Below are 21,682 nucleotides of genomic sequence, written 5' to 3'. Positions count from 1 at the left end.
AGTCAGTCCTGTTTCAGCCTACTAATTGAGGTTGACTTGGACCCGATTCACTGGTTCGTCTACAAAGTTGATAGGCCACTTTCCCAATTTGTACAATTTCCTTTTTTAACTTGAAAAATAGTGATATGCAAAAATGGCCCCTTAATTTTGAAAATAGCATTCTTCCATCCCATTCTGCTATACTTTACAAGATCCACTGATAGTCTCGACAATCGCAGGCCTTAAGGCTAATGTGTCAAAAAGAAACTTGTATAGATGAAATGGAAAATAGTGACAGTCTGTCCCAAAGCTATGAGAGTTAACCGAATAAAATAGGACCAATTGAGAATCAACACCTATATAGGCCCCTTATGAACCCTATCCATAACAGCCTATTATGTGATTTTACCATTCATATGCCTTGATTTCGATTGGCTGTTGAGTATCGTTACCATGATAGCAGTCTTATTGAGCCACATATTTTGAGGGGGCAGATATAGCCTAGTATGCAATTGAAAAATGCGAACAAGCGAAGAGGAAAATTTTCAATTTTTTAGTAACAGATTTTGCCATAATTATTAAAAATTTATATATTTCACCATTTCCTGTTTCGTTCCTTCCCCCCTCTCTCTCTTCGCTCCCTTATAGCAGTTTGAAAGATAATGGCTAAGTTGGCTCCGGCCAATGGGTGATTTCCGGGATGAGATGTTGAAATCTGGTGTTGGTGTTGTGACAACATCAACACCAGCCACAACACCGTACTTGAAATCACCCAATGTGACACGAGCCCCCCTCGAGTCGTCTCGAGATCTCGCGGAAAATAAAATTGGAAACACGGACCCAGCCCCCCCCCCCCCGGGCCCCCAATGCACCGATGCCTGCCTACGTCCAACTTTGCAGTCGGTTTTACGTTCACGCTTTGCGCTGTCATGCGTAATGTCTAGTTTTCATGTCGGAATAATAATTTTTATTTCAATAAAGGACAAAAAAAAAATTGTTCAAAAAATGAGAAAAGGTGGTCTGGGACATGGGGTCCCAGGTATACGACCACAAATCTGCGGTTGAAATAATGTCAGGCCGAAGTGTATAAATCCCAAATTCTGTGCAAGTCGACGACAAATTGCCGCACTGTGCGCGCGCGTCACAACGAACCGATATCAATTGATCCTGAGACTGAGTTGAATTGCAGCCTTGAAATTGACTTGAACCTTTTCTTTGGACCTTGTTTGTTGGAAAATCTAACGGAATATTCATTCATCATGAACGGGGAAGATACTGAAAACGTAGAGCAACTGGAAAATATGAAAATCGAAGATGGAGAGGAGAATGCGACGGAAGTTCAACAATCGAGTGAACCCGCTGCTGGCGATGCGAATGGTCAGGCTGATGGTGATGGTGCTGAACAAGATCAAGAGGAAGACTCGGGGGACCTGCCCATTACTTTGTACATTAAGGTACGGTACTCAACTCTGCTCAGCTCTGCTTCTGTACAGTGACAGTGCATGTACTACTTCTACTACAGTCCGACCTCTCTTATCCGGACACGTTGGGACCAGCACCAATCCGGATAAGGGATTTATCCGGATCTGGGAGACCCAATATCAAATACACGCAGCTGCGCTGCCGACTGCCTCCCCAGGCCACCGGCGCGCCGCGGCGGTAGCTACACTAAGTGGGCGTACGGTAAAGACAATATTCACTGCAGAGTCAGTGCAAATTATTGGCATTGTTTTTATGAAAATTAAATCGATCGATGGCCAAAACTCTTGGATAATTTACCTGCTAAAATGACTGAGGTATACATCGAGCATACCTCGAAAGAAAGAGAATGACTCGATGAAACCAAGTTTTAAAATTAGATCATCGCGACGGGTATCGCAGCTTCGAAATGTCAGCCATTGTTACACTGACTGTAGGCTCAAACATGATAGATGGCGCTGTCCGTATTGAGGCCTAAAGTTAGCTTGCAAGACATGAGTTGTTTTTCCCGCGAAGCAACTAAGAGAAACGTGATGAAATGTTTGTGCTGCACCCTGATTTACTGGAAATTATCATTCCTAAAGTTCTTTTGGTGATTTGGGTGAGATATTTTCATGAAAAATATGTTTGGTGTAGGGTGACTATGTTGGGAAATATATTTAATCAAAGAGAGTTTACGTATAGGATTGAGTTTAGATTGAAATCTCATTTCCTCACGTACCGGTACTAGATTTAAAAAAAAAAAAATCTCGGCAAGTGTGCGTCCGGATAATAGAGAGATCCGGATAAGGGGAGGCCGGATAAGAGAGGTCAAACTGTAGTTCTAGCCCAGGGAGCTCCGATTTTAAAATCGGTTACACTACAGCCTTATATTAGGGTGTCTGAAGCCACACTGAAAAAAATCAGTGAAAAGTGTCAGCATAAAACAGGCTGATTTAGGGGAAAATATGGCACATATTTTTGGGGAAGTTCAGGCTACTAGAAAAATGTGATCTGAATTGATTATGTTTGGCATGTAGGGAAAGAGAAAATTTAGGGGCTTCTTTTGACAGTAAGGTCACTACTAAGGACAAGTTTATATGATCATTCTAAATAAGGATTTAGAGATAAATTGCAAACCCTTATTTTTTTGTGTGTTGAGATTGCCATTTCCCCATGCATTTTCTCTATGGGGAAAATGAAATTTCTGTTTTGCACAATTTTTTCATTTTGTCGCAATTTTTCATTGTGATCTGGTTTCCAAATCTTTATAAAAATCATACCATCAGAAAGAGCATAAAAATCCTATTTGACTCTTTATGGACAAGTTTTTGGCATTAATAATAAATTTATAACAGCTCTCGGAATCTAAAAATTTGGATTTCTGTGTGTCCATTTCTTAACTACACAGTCTACATGTATGGCAGAGAAATGCTGAAAATTTACCTAATTTCATTCTTCTTTTTTGCAGCCAATAATTAGATTTTTTTCAAAAATGTTACATTTCTGTAAGTCTGAAGGTCATTTCTCTTCAAATTCAAAAAGAAAATGTGATATTTTCTTGAAATAAGAAAAATAATTTTTTTTCTCCAGACACCCTACTTATATATATATCAATGCCGGTACTAAAATTTGACATGACATTTGATATGACATGACAATGCTGTACACAGCACACAATTTAAAAATCATTAAAATAGGCCCTATCGATCACTTTTGTGAGCAAAAATACTAATTTCCATACAGATTCAATTTATTTTTCTTTAGTATAAACTTGGGGTAATTTTTGTATTCACACGGGCGCTCGAAAACTTGAATTTTGGGCATATTTTTGTGTAGGCCCTCTATTGGTGGAAATTAAATATGGCACAACAATTGTATTTCAATCTCTATTTTTATTTAAGAAAAAATAATTTAAAGAATCAATTTTATTTAAGAGCCAAATTATATGATGAATAGCTGTAATGGAACCTGACAGTGTCAAAAAATCAGGCATTTGTCCCAAAGAAAAAGAGAAAATAAGCCAAACATTGCCAACCTTATTTCACCACACAGGGAGAGATAACAGAGAACAAGGTTATATCATAACCTTGTTCATAGAATGAGTAGTTTCGGATGAGATCGTAGATCTCAACATGCGTGGGTTTGAGTCCCGCAGCATGCCAGAAGACGTCTAACAAAAAAATCTGATGCTAGCGTTGTGTGTTAGCGTGCCTCACCGCTGTGTTCAGCAGGGGTTCGAATGCAGTTGGAAAACACTCCGTCCATCGGAAAGCTTGCAAATGTTGATTCCGTGTAGTCACAACCTATGCACGTTAAAAACCAATACACTATTCGTCAAAGAGTAGGGTGTTCACCCGGTGTATTGCACCTGCCAGTCCCCGGTACTACAATATTGCAAGAATCTTCAGGATTGAAGGAGGCAGTCAGTGTAGCTTGAAACCTGTTAAAATTAATACTTTTTATCTATAAATTGTTCTTCAAAACGGCACTTTGTAACATCGCTAATTGAAAATAATAAAATATAAAATCTCTGTCTAGCTAGTAATTTCCTCTGTCTTTCTATGCTGCCCACAACGACACGTAGATCTAATATACATGTACCGTACTAAAATCAAAATTCTTATGGATATCTGGGGCCCGTTTCTCAACACCTGGAAAGTTAGTCATATATTATAGACCTCTAGACCTTATTAGCGTAAATAGCGTTTGTCTCATGAGGGCGAACGTCACCGCAAAGAATCACGGGAATGAAAAAGGAGCAAACACGGAATCGGCTTTTGGGGAAGCCATACAACACCATTATGTTTTGTGTACTGGAATTATGTCACTCAAAATCCAGGCTTTTTTAAAAGTCTGATTTCTTCCCATTGAATTTATTTTGGATACTTGAATGTGGATTTAGAGAACAATGTTTGTATCATGTTTGCATAGTGAACTATGAACTCAATGCTCGCAATATTTTCATAGTTTTCTGGGGCTAAATTTTGGAAGATTTTGTAGGAAAAGTGAGCATGATGATTGCGGCTCAATGCGGATTGAAAAAAGAGTACGTCGGTGATCCGAAGTATTGAGTTTGAGACTGGTACTGTACCCCCGCCGGCCCGGGGTATCAAATTTTAATAGTTTATGGAAGTAAACCATACAAGTTTTCTCTGTAAAAGGATGAGAATCATATGTTTTTTTATGATTAAAAACATCATCAAAATATAACATAAATTTTTTAAATCTTTTTAGATACCAAAACAAATTCTATGCATAAATTAGAGATAGCATTGATCAAAATGTTGATAAGGATCAGAAAACAGCAAATACGAGTGCAGTTACGATGGCCTGACACAGTAGAATCTTTATCAATTCAATTGTTCTACTTTTTCAAAATGAATGGTTTTGAGGTGTTTTACCAACACTTTTATGGTTTATATGCAATACAATTATTTTTGAATGATTTATCCAATTTGTTTTGCAATATAATTTCAATAACTTCTATGATTGATTACTTAAGTTTATAATTTTCAAATTTCTAGGCACTTTTCCTTAACCCGAGATTCTAGAAGAGTGCTGTGGATCCCAGCAGTCAGGCTTCTAGTTGTGTGCTATTTTCCTCCATCTCAATTATTGGTGTGGTGTCTGCTCATTGTCATTTTGGCTCAGATCTCTATCTTCTATAAGGGGTCTGCTGGTCTGCCCACACCTTGTCCAGTCTGATCTTGAAGCTATTCGCAGTCTGAACTGTAACTACATGTACATTGTACAGTGCTTCAGGGAGTGAGTTCCAGTCATTCATGACCCGTTGGCTGAATGTATCTTGCCTCAGTTTGGTCAGGCATCTGGGTTTAAAAAGCTTCAGACTGTGACCTATTGTATTGCCTGCTGCAAGTTCACAGAAGGCATCACTTGGGATGCGTTCAAATCCATGAACAATTTTGTACACTTGGATCATGTCTCCACAACGTCTGCGGTACTGAAGGGATGGGAGGTTGAGTGCCTTCAGTCTCTCTGTGTATGAGTGATTCCTAATAGCATAGATCGTTTTGGTCGCTCTCTTTTGAACTTTCTCTATGGCCTTATTTAGCAGTCTGGGGTACCATATAGAGTTGTCATAATCCAAGATAGGTCTGACAAGTCCTTCATAGAGTCTTGGGATTGTAAATTTATCTCTGCCATTCATTGTCTACCCACGTAATGCCACTACATCATTAAAAAAAACTCATGACAGTTTTGGAGGTGTCATAAATATTTAGACAGGTAACTGAGGTTGTTGTCATTGATCTTGGCAAAGAGGGCTTCGTGAAACGGTCAAAGGTCACAGCTCAGTTGGTTCAAAGGTCTACATGTAAATTTGTTCATTACATGTACATGTATATACATGTTGTATGCATATTGCTTTCTGCACAAAGTTCAATCATATTGAATGAACTTCTGATCACGTTTTTAAGCAGGGGCATCTGTGTCAAATGGAATGGACACATCAAATTTCTAGTCTTTACGGTACGGTATTCTTTTTAATAATATTTCTCTCTTTCTCAAGTTCCCCAAGGATCATTCAAAATCATAATTCCTGTACACTGTACTGTACTGATAATGACTGGGATAGGGTCCTGTAATCCACTCCCTCCTCTATTTCAGACTTGCCAACCAGTATGTTTTTGGCGTATTAACTACATGTACATCTTTACAACCAAAATACGGCAGTACTTTTTTTCTTTAAAAATATTTTTTTGTAAAAAAATAAATAAAAAAATTTTACAAAATCGTAATTTATTGAGAAAATCTTTATTTCATAAAACTTATACAAATATGGTTATTAGATCGACATCGATGTAATTTCAGGTAACTTGTTTTTTTCAATTATTTTGGGTCGCATAATTTCATAAGTTGGGTATGCAAAAAGAGTGGCGTATGAACAATTTTCCACACGGTGCCGTGGAAAGATTGTTGCTACATCACAGTATCTTGGATTCTTGACCAAATTTATTAAGTAAGATCTCATTTTGAAGCTAGATCTACATTATAGGCTATACTATGAATTAGATCAATACAATATCAGGACAAAAAACTATAGCACATTAAGTTTGAAGTAACAGGGGCGGCGGAGCCGGTGGATGTGGTGAATGAATTCAGCGTTCTCGCCAGTGTATAAAGTTAAGTACTAATGTATTATTTAAGTATGATTGAGGCACTTACTGAATAAATGCCCCTGAGCTCCAAGGTGTATAATATCCCTCGGTAGTACGTGGTGTCCAGCGAAAGTCTAGAGGTCCTGTTTGTTGCGGCTGAACACGTACTTGGCTTGACCTTCTTTCTCCAGACACAGAACTCTCACTGGTTAACCTTGACACTGACTGATCATCGGGGGTAATTTTGGGGGTATTGCGGGCGCACCGTGCGTAATGTTCATTCATGCACGGAGGTGAGTGAAGGGCTATTAATCGTCTATATGGCCGGTTAGACCCAGGCGACATTGTTTAACGACCCTTTATGCAACACACCCCCCGGCCCTATAGATTGGCAAATATTTTGAAATTGTGAATTCTAAATTGCCAATCTCTAAACATAAAATCGAATAAAAACAAACCAAATAAAAACAAATGAATATAATCCCCAATTGTAAACAAAAACAAAGTTCAATGCTTTTATATACAATATTTACAAACAATGACTTCCTCCTCAGTTTCCCTGAGATGGATAAAAATTAGGTGGAAATACCTGTAAATTACTCATGATTTCCCCTGTTATGATCAATCGGACTAATTATCAATATCCAATTGTCCGTTTGTTTACTTTTGGCATTTCTTTAGCCTGTCATGATTAACAACGGACGTGGAATTCCTATATGAGTTGCAATAGAGGTAGGGAGGGAGTTTTATAAGCCTGGTCGGTATAGGCCTTTCCAGGGAGGAGATAGTTTCTTTGTCTTCCCCTTTTTGAGTGGCCGTGTCGAGTAAGTAAACTCGGTCCCCCTTTTGGAATTCACGACAATAAACTCTTACATCTTATTCTCTTTTTAAGCGCTCCTGGGTTGTCCGGAGCTTAGTCCTTGCAGTTTCATGGGCTTGGATAAGAGTCTGTTTGAACTCCTCTGTTGAGCCTGATTCTGCTACGGACGGAAGATCACATCCGAAGGCTAGCTCGTCTTTCGGCCAAGCATGAACATGTTTGGGGTGGATGTGATAGGCTTTGCTATTTGAAAGACTTACTTTCCAATTGACTTTCCAATGGAACACCTTATAGCCTGCATGAGATTTTGGTTAAACCGCCCAGCTTGTCGGTTAGCAGATGGCCGATAAGGTGTGATAAGGTTGCGCCTCATTCTTTGTTTGATTGGCGCTACGTTTCCCGTGTTAATGTAATGTTCTATTTCGGTAAATTTCCCGAGGTCAAATTTATCTCTGGCAAAGAATTCTAACAGTAATTCCTTGAGAGTTCGATAGACTGTTCCCAAAGACCCTGTAAGTGAGCAGGGATTGGAGTCGGCGAAGATAAACCGACACCCCGCACTTGCTTACTGTCCTAGGTTGGTGGATCCAAGTCTGGTTTAATGGCGGTAGCTCCTAAGGCTTCCCCAATTACCATGCCTTATTTCCAACTTAGGTTTCGGCCAGTGGCATTAAATACAAAAAGTTCAATGGCTCCTGCTGTTTCATGAACTGTGATCCGATTTTGGTTCAGCTGGTGGGGGCCATGGAGGTAGCACCCATGGGCAGGTTATACTAGATGAAGGCTGTCCCTTCCTTTCTACCAGGGTAGACTGCAACTGAGTATGTCCTCGGAAGTCTGCACCAGTATTACTCCTCGACTCTTCAGTTACCTTTGCTGAGGAAGCAAGAGTAGGTGAAGTAGAGGTGGGGCACACTACCGACCTATATTCAACAGTTGCGTCAGTCACTTTATGTAAGGCAGGGAGTGGGGGCACTCCATCTTTCTGGACTAGTGTACGAACCTGCGAAGAATTCTGACTAGTGCCCTGGGCTATGTGGATCGGGGTCGGGCTAGTTCCTCCGATCCCAACTCGTTTCCCGGTTCGTCACCAACAAATGAAACAGTCTTCAACTGTTCAACTTCTGGACAGTCCCGTTTAAAATGGCCGGATTTGCCACATTTGAAGCAAGGATTGTCTGGGCCAGGTGACCTCAGTTTTCCTCTGGCCGGGGACGTCCTTCCTGGGGACGATCTGGGCTTAGGAGGATCACTCCTCATTTGAAGGGTTGTGATGAGCCCTTGCACCATAGAGTGAAGTGTTCCCACCTTTGCTTCGACTGAGTCTAGCTGCCCCTTGACAGAGTTCTGAAACGAATCAAATTTCTGTTCTAGTTGGGAGACTCGAGTTTCGAGGCTAAGATCGGAACAGTGAGAAGTAAGTGAAGATGGGACAGGTATTTCCATCTTCCGCACTTTCTTCTCAAAGGGGTCTACACAGGTAGATAACTGTCTGATGTCCTTCCGAGGTTTGCCTTGCATGGCCTGTCTGGCATGCTGGAACATTCGGGAAACTCGTAAGGCATCATCAAGATTTAGGGGTTGATGATTTAGTGTGTGCTGCCCTGCTTCGCGATCAGTCGATCCCTGACAGAAGCGCAGCACAAGCTGCTTCTGCACGTAACTATCGGGCAGATTGGGGAATGCCTGAGATGCTAAAGCCTGTAGTCGCTCGGCCCACTCTACACATGATTCTTCGGAAGTTTGCCTTGCATAATTAAAATGCACCTGGGCGACTTCCGGGAGTTCCTGTGGAGCAAATCGTTTCTCCAACTTCAGAACTACATCATAGTAGCTTATGGCCGGTTCACGTCTAATCAGTGAGGCGTAGTACTCGCTGGCTTTCCCATCTAATGCCCAACACAGTTGGTTTTGCCTATGTTGTTCATCCCAATTACTATCATTGGCAAATGATGTAAACTTGGCAAAAAATGCGTGCCAGCTCCCTGAACCATTAAAAACAATTGTTCTAGGTAAATATGTCCTGGGAGCGGGCTTGGGAGGCATTCCTGAATTTCCTGAGGAAATGGTGGGGGGAACTATCTCGGGCCGGTTTGAACTATGGCCCTGAAGTTTGGGTGAAGGCCTTGGCTCTGGCTGGTTGAACTTTGGAACTGTAACGGAAGAGACATTCTTCTGTCGGGTAGGTCCAGAACCCAGCTTAAATTGATTGGACCTAGGAGCCGGCTTAGGAGGCTGATTCAGTTCGGGATGAGGCAGTGGTGAGAGCCGGCGAACAGGTGGCGGCGACACCTTTACTGATGCTGAATATCCCCTCTGGTTTCCACCCTGATTGGGATAAAAATCATCATCCCTTAGAGCATGAGTTGGGGTCCGATCGTAAGTCTGACGAGTATGATAACAATCACGATCGTCAGGGAGATATCGATCACGAATATGAGTACATCGATCATAATAGAGATCATCCCTTGGCCTTCGGGGAAACGACCCATTAAATTGATCCTCTTTCAGCTGCCTTGGGGGCACTTCCATCTGAAACAGAGAAAGTAACTCTCTCAAAAGATGTGAAGCCTCCTGGATGGAGTGCTCCCTTGGAAGGCGAGACTGTTTTACAGTCTGGAAGGCAGATGGACCAATTGGCTCGCCATATGAATGCAGTGGCTCGTCCATGGGACCACTTGGCTCGCCATACATATGCTGTAGCTCGTCCATGGAGCCAGCGCGATGGCGCTCGTTGGGATCGCCACTGATGTGCGGTTGTACCCCGCAATCGGGGATTGTTTCAAGATGATCTCTCGGCACGCCCTGGGTTTGCCTTCCCCCCTCTCCAATTAAGGGCTGTTCAACCTTATTCTTCTGGGGTGTGGAGGCTCCTTGCTGACCACCCTGTAATTGTTTAGCTACTGTGGCCCGTGGTGTCGCAATGGGCCTAGTAGCTTGAGGTCTACCGATGTCAAGTGGTAGGGATTGTCCCTGCTGACCATATGACACAGTAGAGTCAGAGAGTCTTATCGGGAGGGATGCAGCCCTAGGATGTCCTGGTGCCGGAAAACGATCATAAGGATACGGGGCAATAGGCGGTGGAGGAGTTCTCCTCCGTGCCTGAGGCACCGGTGAAATATGCGCGAGTGCATCTGCACCAGCAGGTGTAAAATCAAAAGCATCTATCACTTCGTTTAAGTTACGAATATGCGGGACCGAAGCTAATAATTCGGGAGTGATGTTTTCGGTAGCTTCGCGTAACGCAAGAATGCGATCGGCAGTGGCGGAGCCAATGCCTGGTACTCGTAACAAGTCATCCCTATCACAAGAATTAATACGGATCTTATCCATTGCGAAGAAAATTGGAATTAAAATCCGCAAATAAAATTAATTCAAAGACAATTGATGAATATTCGCTAGAAAATAGTGGAGAAATACATCAATTACATTCAGCAATAATCATTTAAAATTTATCCACTTAATTCAGTAAACCAATCGCAAATTCAAATGATTTGCAATTTAACAGTTAATCAATCATTTGCAAATTGAAGCTGTAAGCATTCATTCAACTATTGCAAATACAAATAGAAAATTACATCCAATTATATTATCAATTATTTGCAAGTTATGAAGTTAACATCAAATAATTGGTGACAATAGAGCGGATTCTCCAATTAACAATTATCTGCAATTATTTCCTAAAGTAGAGAATGACAAAATAACAATAATTGCAAATTTCCTATCTATCATTCATCAACTTATTTATTGTAATCTTTCTGGTGCAGTGTGATAAATTGATCTTTACCACTGCCAATGTTTCCGATTTAGAAGTATCAGGAAACAATATTGATTCCAAAAATAAGAGCAAATATCATGAAATGGAAACAATAATCGGGTCACAAAATTTAATTGCAAAAAGAGAACAATTAAATCTACATTAAATGCTAAATGAAACCGCCTGTGATAGCAGAGAACCTAAATAAGCATAAGGAATTTAAACTACAGGTTTTCCTTTTATATTTACTTATAGAGAACAGTAAGGGAAAGTTATATTTAAATTACTCGACCAATATTAAATTTTATTTAAAAGGATGCCAATATGAGAAAGGGAAAATTTATATAACAGATTTATACAATGCCTCCAATTGTAAATTGGCAACAATTATCATTCGAGCCGCGTTTTTTACCGCTGGCGCGAAATTCGAGTCATGTGAGTCACGCCCGAATTCAATAGGCTATTCACAAAAGACAAAGGCAGCCACACGTAATGGCGGCAGCTACGTTAGGGCGGAATGTTTTGCGTTTAGATAAATAGCTAGTTTAAGCAATTTACGCCCTATACCTAGCCAGTGACAGCAATAACTATTTAATACGTACACAAACTAAATATTGGCCTACTACTAACGTACCGTATTTATATTAGACCCTACCTAACTCCTAAGTTCCTTACACAAGTTTTAATTCTATCCGGTATCCCGTGCAGAAAACGTGTTCCTTAAACGGGTTCAAAATGGTGAGCAGTGTTTAACATTTGATCACCAAAATGCTGGAGCTGCTCGGACAGCGCCATTAATGTATTAATTAAGTATGATTGAGGCACTTACTAACGTTTTTAAAGGGACCATACACTCACAAGAGTAGGTCAATACTGGAGCTTGCAGTCTGTGAGGTTCTATGACGACCCTAGCACCACCTCGCATCCCACCGCGACCACCTCTTCCTCCTCTACCCCGGGGGCCACCTCGCCCTCTTGGTCCACCTCGACCACCAAATCCTCCTCTGCTGCCGCCTCCCCCTCGTCCTCCGCCGAATCCCCCTCGTCCTCCGCCAAAGCCCCCTCGGCCACGCCCTCCTCGATCTCCTCCACCTCCCCGGAAGCTACCTCGTGGTGAGAATCCTGGTCTACCCATATTTGTCGTGTTTCTGACTTTCCGTTCAGTTCTCGGCACGTGTTCGTCTGAAATCACACAACCCGTGTCACGATGCTGGCTCGCTTGCTCAACTCAACTAGTCTGCCTCCCTCTTCTGTTATAATTGCAACACCGACCACGCGTGATGACAGAGTTGTTAGATTTCAGACGAACACGTGCCGAGAACTGAACGGAAAGTCAGAAACACGACAAATATGGGTAGACCAGGATTCTCACCACGAGGTAGCTTCCGGGGAGGTGGAGGAGATCGAGGAGGGCGTGGCCGAGGGGGCTTTGGCGGAGGACGAGGGGGATTCGGCGGAGGACGAGGGGGAGGCGGCAGCAGAGGAGGATTTGGTGGTCGAGGTGGACCAAGAGGGCGAGGTGGCCCCCGGGGTAGAGGAGGAAGAGGTGGTCGCGGTGGGATGCGAGGTGGTGCTAGGGTCGTCATAGAACCTCACAGACTGCAAGCTCCAGTATTGACCTACTCTTGTGAGTGTATGGTCCCTTTAAAAACGTTAGTCATTCTTGACACTGTAATATGTTCATTAAGAAAGGTTTTAAGAACCATGAATTTTAAGGGACCTTGTTATTGGCGATGATGAACAAAAACAATTTCTTCACTTTGATCCGAAGTCAAGTTGTTGAGAAAGTTGTTTATTGTCTGAGCCGTAACACCCGTGTTATGCACACCCTCGAAGAGATGCACATGTTTGGTTGGTGTATTTATTGCCAGAGGCAAGGAGGATGCATTGGTCACCAAGAACTTGGTGCCTGGGGAATCAGTCTATGGAGAGAAGAGGATTAGTATTGAGGAGGGAGAGAAGAAGTTGGAGTACAGAGCCTGGAACCCTTTCAGATCGAAGCTAGCAGCAGCCATCTTGGGTGGCGTAGATCACATACACATGAAACCCGGAAGCAAGGTTCTGTACCTTGGTGCTGCATCAGGGACGACAGTGTCTCATGTTTCGGATCTGGTTGGACCGGAGGGGTTAGTTTATGCAGTAGAGTTCTCACATCGATCAGGGCGAGATCTCATCAACGTAGCGAAGAAACGAACTAACATCATTCCTATTATAGAAGACGCCAGACATCCACACAAATACCGAATGTTGGTCGGTATGGTAGACTGTGTCTTTGCTGATGTCGCACAGCCAGACCAAGCCAGGATAGTCGCCATCAACGCCCATAACTTCCTCAAGAATGAAGGCCACTTTGTCATCTCAATTAAGGCCAACTGCATTGATTCCACGGCCCAACCTGAAGCCGTGTTTGCCGGAGAGGTCAAGAAACTTCAAGCGGAGAAACTCAAGCCCCAGGAGCAGTTGACCCTTGAACCGTACGAGAGAGACCACGCTGTCGTCGTAGGAGTATACAGAGCACCACCAAAGAAGAAGTGAGGACACTAAAAAGTAACAACGAACACTAAAAGAAAGAAAACAAAAATCAGACAAACTTTAATGGCCAAAGAAGCTGCATAGCTTCCCTACGAAACCTTGATGGTGCTCAAGGTTCTACATGGAAGAATACTTGAACTATTCTGTCCTCGTCACCATGTTGCAACATCTTCAAAGGCCATCAGGTTTATAAAACTACAGACTTCACTCACCACTGGACACTGTTAAATGATTACAGCTGATCAAGCTCGGTTACCGTACATCGATGTTGGAATGTCTGAAGCTTACCCTGCTCGCAGCGCCATTAATGTATTAATTAAGTATGATTGAGGCACTTACTGAATAAATGCCCCTGAGCTCCAAGGTGTATAATATCCCTCGGTAGTACGTGGTGTCCAGCGAAAGTCTAGAGGTCCTGTTTGTTGCGGCTGAACACGTACTTGGCTTGACCTTCTTTCTCCAGACACAGAACTCTCACTGGTTAACCTTGACACTGACTGATCATCGGGGGTAATTTTGGGGGTATTGCGGGCGCACCGTGCGTAATGTTCATTCATGCACGGAGGTGAGTGAAGGGCTATTAATCGTCTATATGGCCGGTTAGACCCAGGCGACATTGTTTAACGACCCTTTATGCAACAATACGCATGGTTCAAACACCATGCGTATGGAAATTTCAGCGACATGCGTGGAAAAATTAAATGGAAATATTCAGAAAAAAATAATACACTCCATGAACTCATCTTAGTGATATCAACTTCATTTATCGGGTTGCGCCGAAGTCCCACCAACTTAAGACTACTTACAGGCCTACTACGGCTAGGAAAGTGGCAAGGCGCCCAGCTAGCTCGCGGCTGCTATTGCGGGCATATGGCGGCACGGTACGGTCGTTCCGTTGCCTATTCCCCCGTTTGCCCCGCACATCACACCGGCTATGCTCCATGGTGAAACGTCAGATCACAGACTCACATAAAACTTACATGTCGATCTACATGTAACACACAGTCGTAAATCACTAGGAAGTGTCCGTGATATATTTTGCATTTGTGTATGTGCACGAAAGCCACACGCATGCGCTCAGCTAGCTCAGCGAATTAAGTTGGATGACGCGTCTCGACTCTATTGACCAACTCCATTACATATCACATGACCCTCAATCATGAACGCTGTTTTGTTCCGAAGTTGAATGCATTTCGTGATTTCCAAGAGCCTTTGCCCATATTTGTATCGACGATGATTTTCGGAATTCAAACTTTATAAACATTAAAAAGAAGAAAACTTACTCTTCCCACGAAATAGCTTGTTTGCCTTCAATCTTCGCAAGCATAGGCTTTTTTTTCTCTTTCTTTGGACTGAACGGCAAGTATCTGTGCATTTATGTGCATTTGTGTGGGCTTAAAAAAAAGGCACAATGGGGCTTCCTTAGCGTCTCTATTTGATGAAAAGGCCGTCGCTTCCGCGCTCCGCGAGGGAGGGGTGAACCCCCCTCCCGCACCCACCCCCAGGAGTGGCAGCACAAGTCCCCGACATGGGTGAATTTTTTTCTGGCGAGAACGCTGTGAATGTTACCGGTAAACTTAATAAATAACTTACTATAATGTAAATATGACTGTTATCCTCATAAATACTTCTGGTCATTTTAAAGCAGGGAACAACTAAATGTCATAAAAATTTGACAAATTTTTAAGTATGCAGCAATGAAATACACGTGTATGTCAGCTCTGATTGATCAGCAACCTAATCAATTAGTAAACTGGAGGAATTTGGTTAATTATCTATTTTGTAGTCTTAATTTTTTGAAACAAATGTTGTGTATCATTGCAACAAACATTTCTACACTGTACCCATGATGTACATGTAGTAATTTTGCCAAGCATAATACAGTGACAGGTATTTTTGGGGCAAAAATGTTAAATTAAATATTGTAATTAATATGCATACATGTACATGTAGATAATTATTCAATTTTTATTACAGATTTTTTAATTATTGATGTTAGAAGATTATAACTGGAAAATACTAGGGTGATCCAATGTTGCATTAACTTTTGGCACCATTTTATGTGTAGCAGGTCCAATTTGAGAAAAACACATTTCAAAATTCATATTTAAATTGACGTCTATGTAATAATGAGAGTTAATTAGTCGTTTTAAGGAAAAACAAAGGTATTTGAAACATAAAACTTTTTTCATTATTTAGAGAATGGTAATGGCTATAACAATAAAAAATAAAACTTTTGACCATTTTTACCCTGTTCGCAAAATTGGACCACCTTATGACATGCGACCTTTGTTAAAACCAGGGTGAGATACACACTTTCAATTTTTTTTCATCTGCAAGAGTAGTGCGCATTATAGCTTGCATGCAGCTTGAGCGCCGCGATGAGCTACATGTACATGTACATGTAGTGCGCCATGCATTATATTATGAAATACATTTTTTTTATCACGGAATACAATTTTACATTCCCAGAGGTTGTCAGGTCTGCTATTAGATCAGTTACATTCCATTTTTAGTGAATGACATCCTGAACACCTCATTAACTTTGAAATACAACATGCACACACTGAGGGTTTTACATTCCAGATGATTAGTTGCTATGGATAGTTCATTGAGCTAGACAGTGCTGTGAGCTACTTGCTTCATGGTAAATTACAGCTAAATTGAGTGCACAGTAGGGAAGTGGGCGTGTGCTTCTTTATGCTCCTTGGATTGAGTAAAGGTCAACATGGAGAAATCGGATAAAAAATGTTTATACATGTAGTCCGCAACCTGTGCTTGCATGGATCTAACACTTTGCGAGAGTCTCTTTATGTAATGTACATATACATGTATCATGTGCAGAGATTCATGCATGGAGCCATGTACATGTAGGCCTACACCTTTACAGGTCTGCCTACACCTTTACAGGTCTACATGTACATGTACATGTAATGTGCAAATTGAGAACATTCAGCGTACAACCTGTAGTAGTGTGTCAGTCAGTGTCCATTTGAAACCTTTCCTCTGAGAAAATTTTACAAAGTTTCTTGCTCAGCTTTTATCACATTCTATACAATTTGTTCAAATGTTTAATTTGTACTTTAGAATCTACATGTACATTGTAGGCGTACATGTATATATATATATGTCATATTGTGACGGGGGGGGGGGGGGGGGGGGGGGGGGTTTCATCAATATTTTCGTCTGACAAGTTGTCAGATCTGACAACTTTCCTGGAATCTGATTGGTTGAGAAGCACTATTACTCTAGTAACTGTCAGATAAAGTAGGACTTGTCCTATAAAACGTCCGACAAGTCCTTTCATGAAACGCTCCCCTGCAATTGCCAATTCTACATGTACATGTACAGCCTTTTGAGTCTAGTATGGACATGGGTCTTTACAGAGAGCAATATGATATTGTTTGGAATGTATGCAACTACACATGAAAATATGCACATGCTATCAGCTACATACATGTGAGCAGCTCCTTGCAAAAATCATCAGAATTTTTGACCATCCTACACATACATGTACATGTACTGTAGTCAACATGTTGTATGTACATGTACATGTAGGCCTGCATGTATACATGTACATGTATACACAGTTGTAAAATTAGCATTATTTACATGCATGTAAAAGCCACCAGATCATGCCAACTGAATGTCAAATGTCACTGCCAGTCACTCGTCATACATGTACGTCAATGTTTACAGTACAAGCCTACATGTACATGTGTACATGTACATGTATGTACTGTATTTACTTGTACCAGGGTATTTATTTATCATTTGAATCATTTTTACGGCCATGATAGTGAAATTGAAATGATTTCAGGAGTACATGTATGACTACATGTACATTTAGGACTACATGTATGCCTACACTACACCCTTTTTGTAATCAGGGATCCTACTAGAACTATAAACCTACACTTTCAACTTTGAGTCGAGTGGTGTATTAATTCAAGCAAATCAAACCAATAATCCCCGCCTAGCAATAGTGGTCCAATGCAAATCCTATTAAACCTTGTTTCTATTGACTCTAGCTATCCATTTCCAAATATACTAGACTTTATGAAAAAAAGAGGCGAGGCCCTGGAAGTGCTTATGATAAACAAACATATTTCTAGTCCATTAGTTTTGTAATGGAATTTGCACCCTGCCTGCACATACCATAGTAATTGTTTTCATCTGCAAATGAAAAGAATGTACAGCTTGGCTTTTTGAGTGCTGTAGATTTGTTTATCATATTTTTGGCAAGAAACCATTATTTTATGGAGCTTGGCTCTGTGCCTCTCCAGAAAAATAGTGGAATGGGGTTGTTGGGTTGTGTTTCTATTTATAAAGAAGTTCCTTCCTTCTACATGTAGATGTTCTTTTCTTTTCTTCAATCTCTAAAGACTGTACAGTGCGTATCAATAAAAAAGCTTATACATTGAAAAAGCCCTGGGATTTGAAAAATTAACAACATGGTGATTACTGTTTTCACATATTCTTGGGTTTGGGTCTCATCTATCAACAGAATGTTATCACTTGAGTGAACACTGTCCATTTTTGTTAAGCTTGCAGAAATGCTAATTTGTTGCTGTGTCAAGGAAAAAATGCGAAAAACAAACTGACCGTGTGGTACATTCACATTTCTCATACATTTCCTGTGCATTTTTAGCGAATTGAAATGATACATGTAGATATATTTTATATTTTTAAACAACTTTGCCACCCAAATTAACATTTTGACCCTAGGTAAGCATAACTTTTTCTCTTTTCTGTGCCAGCTTTATCTGAGGACACAACTGAATGTAAATAAAAGTAAATTTCAGACATATCCAGCATTCTTTCACTATTTTTTATCATTTGAAGTGGGACCACATTTCATATTTCATACTTGTTTCTCCTTACTGTTCCCAAGCTTGACAATGTTATATAAACAGACCTAAAATCAAGCCTAAGCCATTTCATGTATTAAAATCACAGCTCCGTGTAAAGCAAATATCATCATGATGGCCTCTCTCTGTGTGTGGAGAGGGGGAAGGGCGCAATGGCGTTCCGTGAAGTGCTCTGGGCAAGCAAACAAGCTAATATGGGAAAAGATACCTTCAAATCAAAGCTACATGTACATGTACATGTATGTAAAGCCCATGCATTCTTCATGATTAATGTCTTCTTTTATTCACTTACATGTTAAAGTATTTCCAAGCTCTGCCTAAATCATTTTTCACAAACTTCAAAAGTATGTGGTGCTCACTCAAGCGGAAATATTTTCCGACAGTTACATACATATCATCATTTGCTTCAAGAGATCTGTGGAAAGAGCTTCAGGATATTGCAAATAATTTTATAGCATTTTAATAGTGTAAACTTTTTTTGATACGCAAGTAGGCCTAGTACTGTATTACACTGTAGACTACTGCGGAATATGTTGGCCTGCGCTGTCCACTTGGAACTTTGGAATCTAGAAAATCTTGATTGATTTTTGAGGATTCATTCCAATAATGTTCAAGGTCTTTTGAAACAAACTTCCAATTGTCATGTCAGAGGGAATGCCAAAGTATTGATTGAAGCAGCTCAGATTACAGGTACAGGCCAACTCAAGCGTATTCAAGTTTTACAGTTGCAGATGGACAAGTTGAAAAACTTCTCACTAATTCTATTTCATCCAAGCATGATCCAAGTAAGCCTACAACATGTATGGCGTACATTGTATAAAAAGTACATGTACATGTACAGTAAAAATGTTTGCACCCCCCCCCCCACATACATGTAATATGCTGCATATATGTGCAATATACATCAGCACAAAGGCATTGCTTCAAATTCATACATGTAATTTTAAAACAAAACTATCAATGTACTTGCAGTATATTTGCGAGGGTTGGGATAGAGAATTTCGTTACGTGTAGCTATTCCACCAACCATCATATACTATAAACCAACTCAGAATGAGTATGCAGAGGAATACAATAGAGTCAGTGAAGGATGACACTACACCCCCAAAGCTGTATTCATCATGGTATCCCTATGGTACATATTGAAGTTTGTTCAAGTTCCAAAGTAAAGAAAGAGAAGTTCTTGAGAAGGGTCAGGAATGCAGAACAACCGCTGGCCCAATCTAATCTCAGACAGAGTGTAATACCTCGGCTCTTGTACCTCCCTTCTCTCTGATAGCACACGGTCAAATTTGGATAACCACACTCCCCAATTGTACAGTGAAGGCTCAGTATACACATCTGAAAACAATATCATCATCATGCACAATTTAGGCCTACATGTACATGTACGTGTATGTAATAATAATAATAAAAAATGATATGTATCATTCATAATGAAGAGATAATGGTGATGATTGTCAAATTTCGACACATTGATTTTTGACATTTTCCCAATATACAGTAGGCCTATCGTACATGTATGTGCACAAACAGGGTGCAAATGTTGTTGTAGAAGTTTACAGGTCAAATGGATCGACTGACATGTTGGCTCAGCCTCAATCTGTTGTGTACCCATCTCATTAACATGAGGAGGATCCCTGGATGCAATGGGACCAGTATGCCTTCTATCCAGGGAACTGACATACATGTATTTAGAATGGAGAAGTGTATTAAACACTAATGGGGGCATTGCAAGAAACTTGTGATCAATTGCAAGTCTATTCTCGTTCCCGAAATCAAGCATATGCCATGCAATTGATTGCAAATTTGTGATTGATTGCTAATCTACTCCATGATACAAGGAGTGTAATCTGATTTGCTATAGCTAAAAGTGATCAATCAATTGTAAGATTGCAACAGAATATTTGCGATTGATTGCAAATATATTCTTGTAACACCCCTATTAAAGGAGAAGTTCACCCTGAAGAAAACTTTGTTGTAAAAGTAGCAGAAAAAACAGTAAAAAAATATTGGCGAAGGTTTGAGGAAAATCCGTTAAATAGTAAGAAAGTTATTAGAGTTCAAAATTTTGGATTTGTGACGTCATAAACGAGCAGCTGCCCCATGTGTAATGTAATATAAAATTATGAATTTCTAGTTTTGTATGGTTCCTGATGACTTAATTTTGTTTTCTTTTCATAATCGGGTGTGAAATGATTTGTCTATTGATATACAAAAGTTGCAGTGAAAACCATTTTCAGTTTTCTGAGAAAATGACATTTCATTGATTTTTTACTATTCGCTATGTAGGAATGCTGCTCGCATGACGTCACAAATCAAATAATTGAAATTCTAATAACTTTTTGATTATTTGATGAATTTTTCTCAAACCTTCGGCAATAATTTTTATTATTTTTCCGGCTATTTTTACAATAAACTTTTTGTCAGGGTGAACTTCCCCTTTAAGTCCAACATGGACATGTACATGTATGTTATGCATGGCCCAGTCTACATGTACAGTAGGATAAACTGGACCCTGGCTTACATGAATATGTACAGTGTAGGCCTATGTGGTGCATTGTGGCCCAGTGGATTAGTCTTCTGACTTTGAAACAGAGGGTCGTGGGTTCGAATCCTAGCCATGGCATAATTTCCTTCAGCGAGAAACTGATCCCCAATGTGCTGCACTCAACCCAGTATGGGTACCGGTAGGAAGTAATTCCTTAAAAACTGTGTGCGCTATGAACACCTATCTTAGCCGGGTAATATAGGAGTGCCTTGAGCACCTACATGTAACAAGGTGGATATGTGCACAATATAAATACCCTGTATTATTGTACGGTACTCCCCAACCATACTCTCCATTAAAGGGAAAGTTAACCCTGACAAAAGTTTATTGTAAAAATAGCAGAAGAAAGAAGAATTCAAAATATTGCCGAAGGTTTGAGAAAATCCATCAAAGAATAAAAAAGTTATTACAATTTTAATTATTTGATTTGTGACGCCATATTCGAGAAACTTTCCTACAGTATATCGAATGGTAAAAAAATCTATGAAATGTCATTTTCTCAGTAGGTTGAAAATGTTTTTTACTGTACATGTACAGTGTACATTTATAATAGACACCTGTCTCTAAAAAAAAAAAAGAAATACCCGGTATGTC

At 40.5% G+C, this 21,682-nt stretch overlaps 2 protein-coding genes across 2 annotated transcripts in view; both read left to right on the top strand.

The window, feature by feature from the left end:
* The first annotated feature begins 1,104 nt into the window (after positions 1 to 1,104).
* Positions 1,105 to 21,682, top strand: part of LOC121413284 (chloride intracellular channel protein 2-like) — a 28,444-nt gene continuing 7,866 nt past the window's right edge. The window contains exon 1 of the mRNA XM_041606052.1: positions 1,105 to 1,433. Coding sequence (XP_041461986.1) covers positions 1,239 to 1,433 — 195 coding nt within the window. The 5' untranslated portion in view covers positions 1,105 to 1,238. The remainder of the gene's footprint in view (positions 1,434 to 21,682) is intronic.
* Positions 12,414 to 13,681, top strand: LOC121413283 (rRNA 2'-O-methyltransferase fibrillarin-like). Its single transcript, XM_041606051.1, has 2 exons — positions 12,414 to 12,739; positions 12,989 to 13,681. The coding sequence occupies exons 1-2, from the start codon at positions 12,485 to 12,487 to the stop codon at positions 13,667 to 13,669; spliced, it is 936 nt and encodes a 311-aa protein (XP_041461985.1). The 5' UTR covers positions 12,414 to 12,484; the 3' UTR covers positions 13,670 to 13,681.

Source organism: Lytechinus variegatus, chromosome 4 (assembly GCF_018143015.1).
Source record: "Lytechinus variegatus isolate NC3 chromosome 4, Lvar_3.0, whole genome shotgun sequence".
Classification (NCBI taxonomy): Eukaryota; Metazoa; Echinodermata; class Echinoidea; order Temnopleuroida; family Toxopneustidae; genus Lytechinus; species Lytechinus variegatus.
This window is presented reverse-complemented; position numbering and strand designations above follow the sequence as displayed.

Excerpts from the sequence above, each read along its gene's own strand:
- LOC121413283 (XM_041606051.1), top strand. The coding sequence starts at position 12,485 with ATGGGTAGACCAGGATTCTCACCACGAGGTAGCTTCCGGGGAGGTGGA. Across the intron at positions 12,740-12,988 it reads TAGAACCTCACAGACTGCAA|GGTGTATTTATTGCCAGAGG; the intron begins GCTCCAGTATTG and ends ACATGTTTGGTT.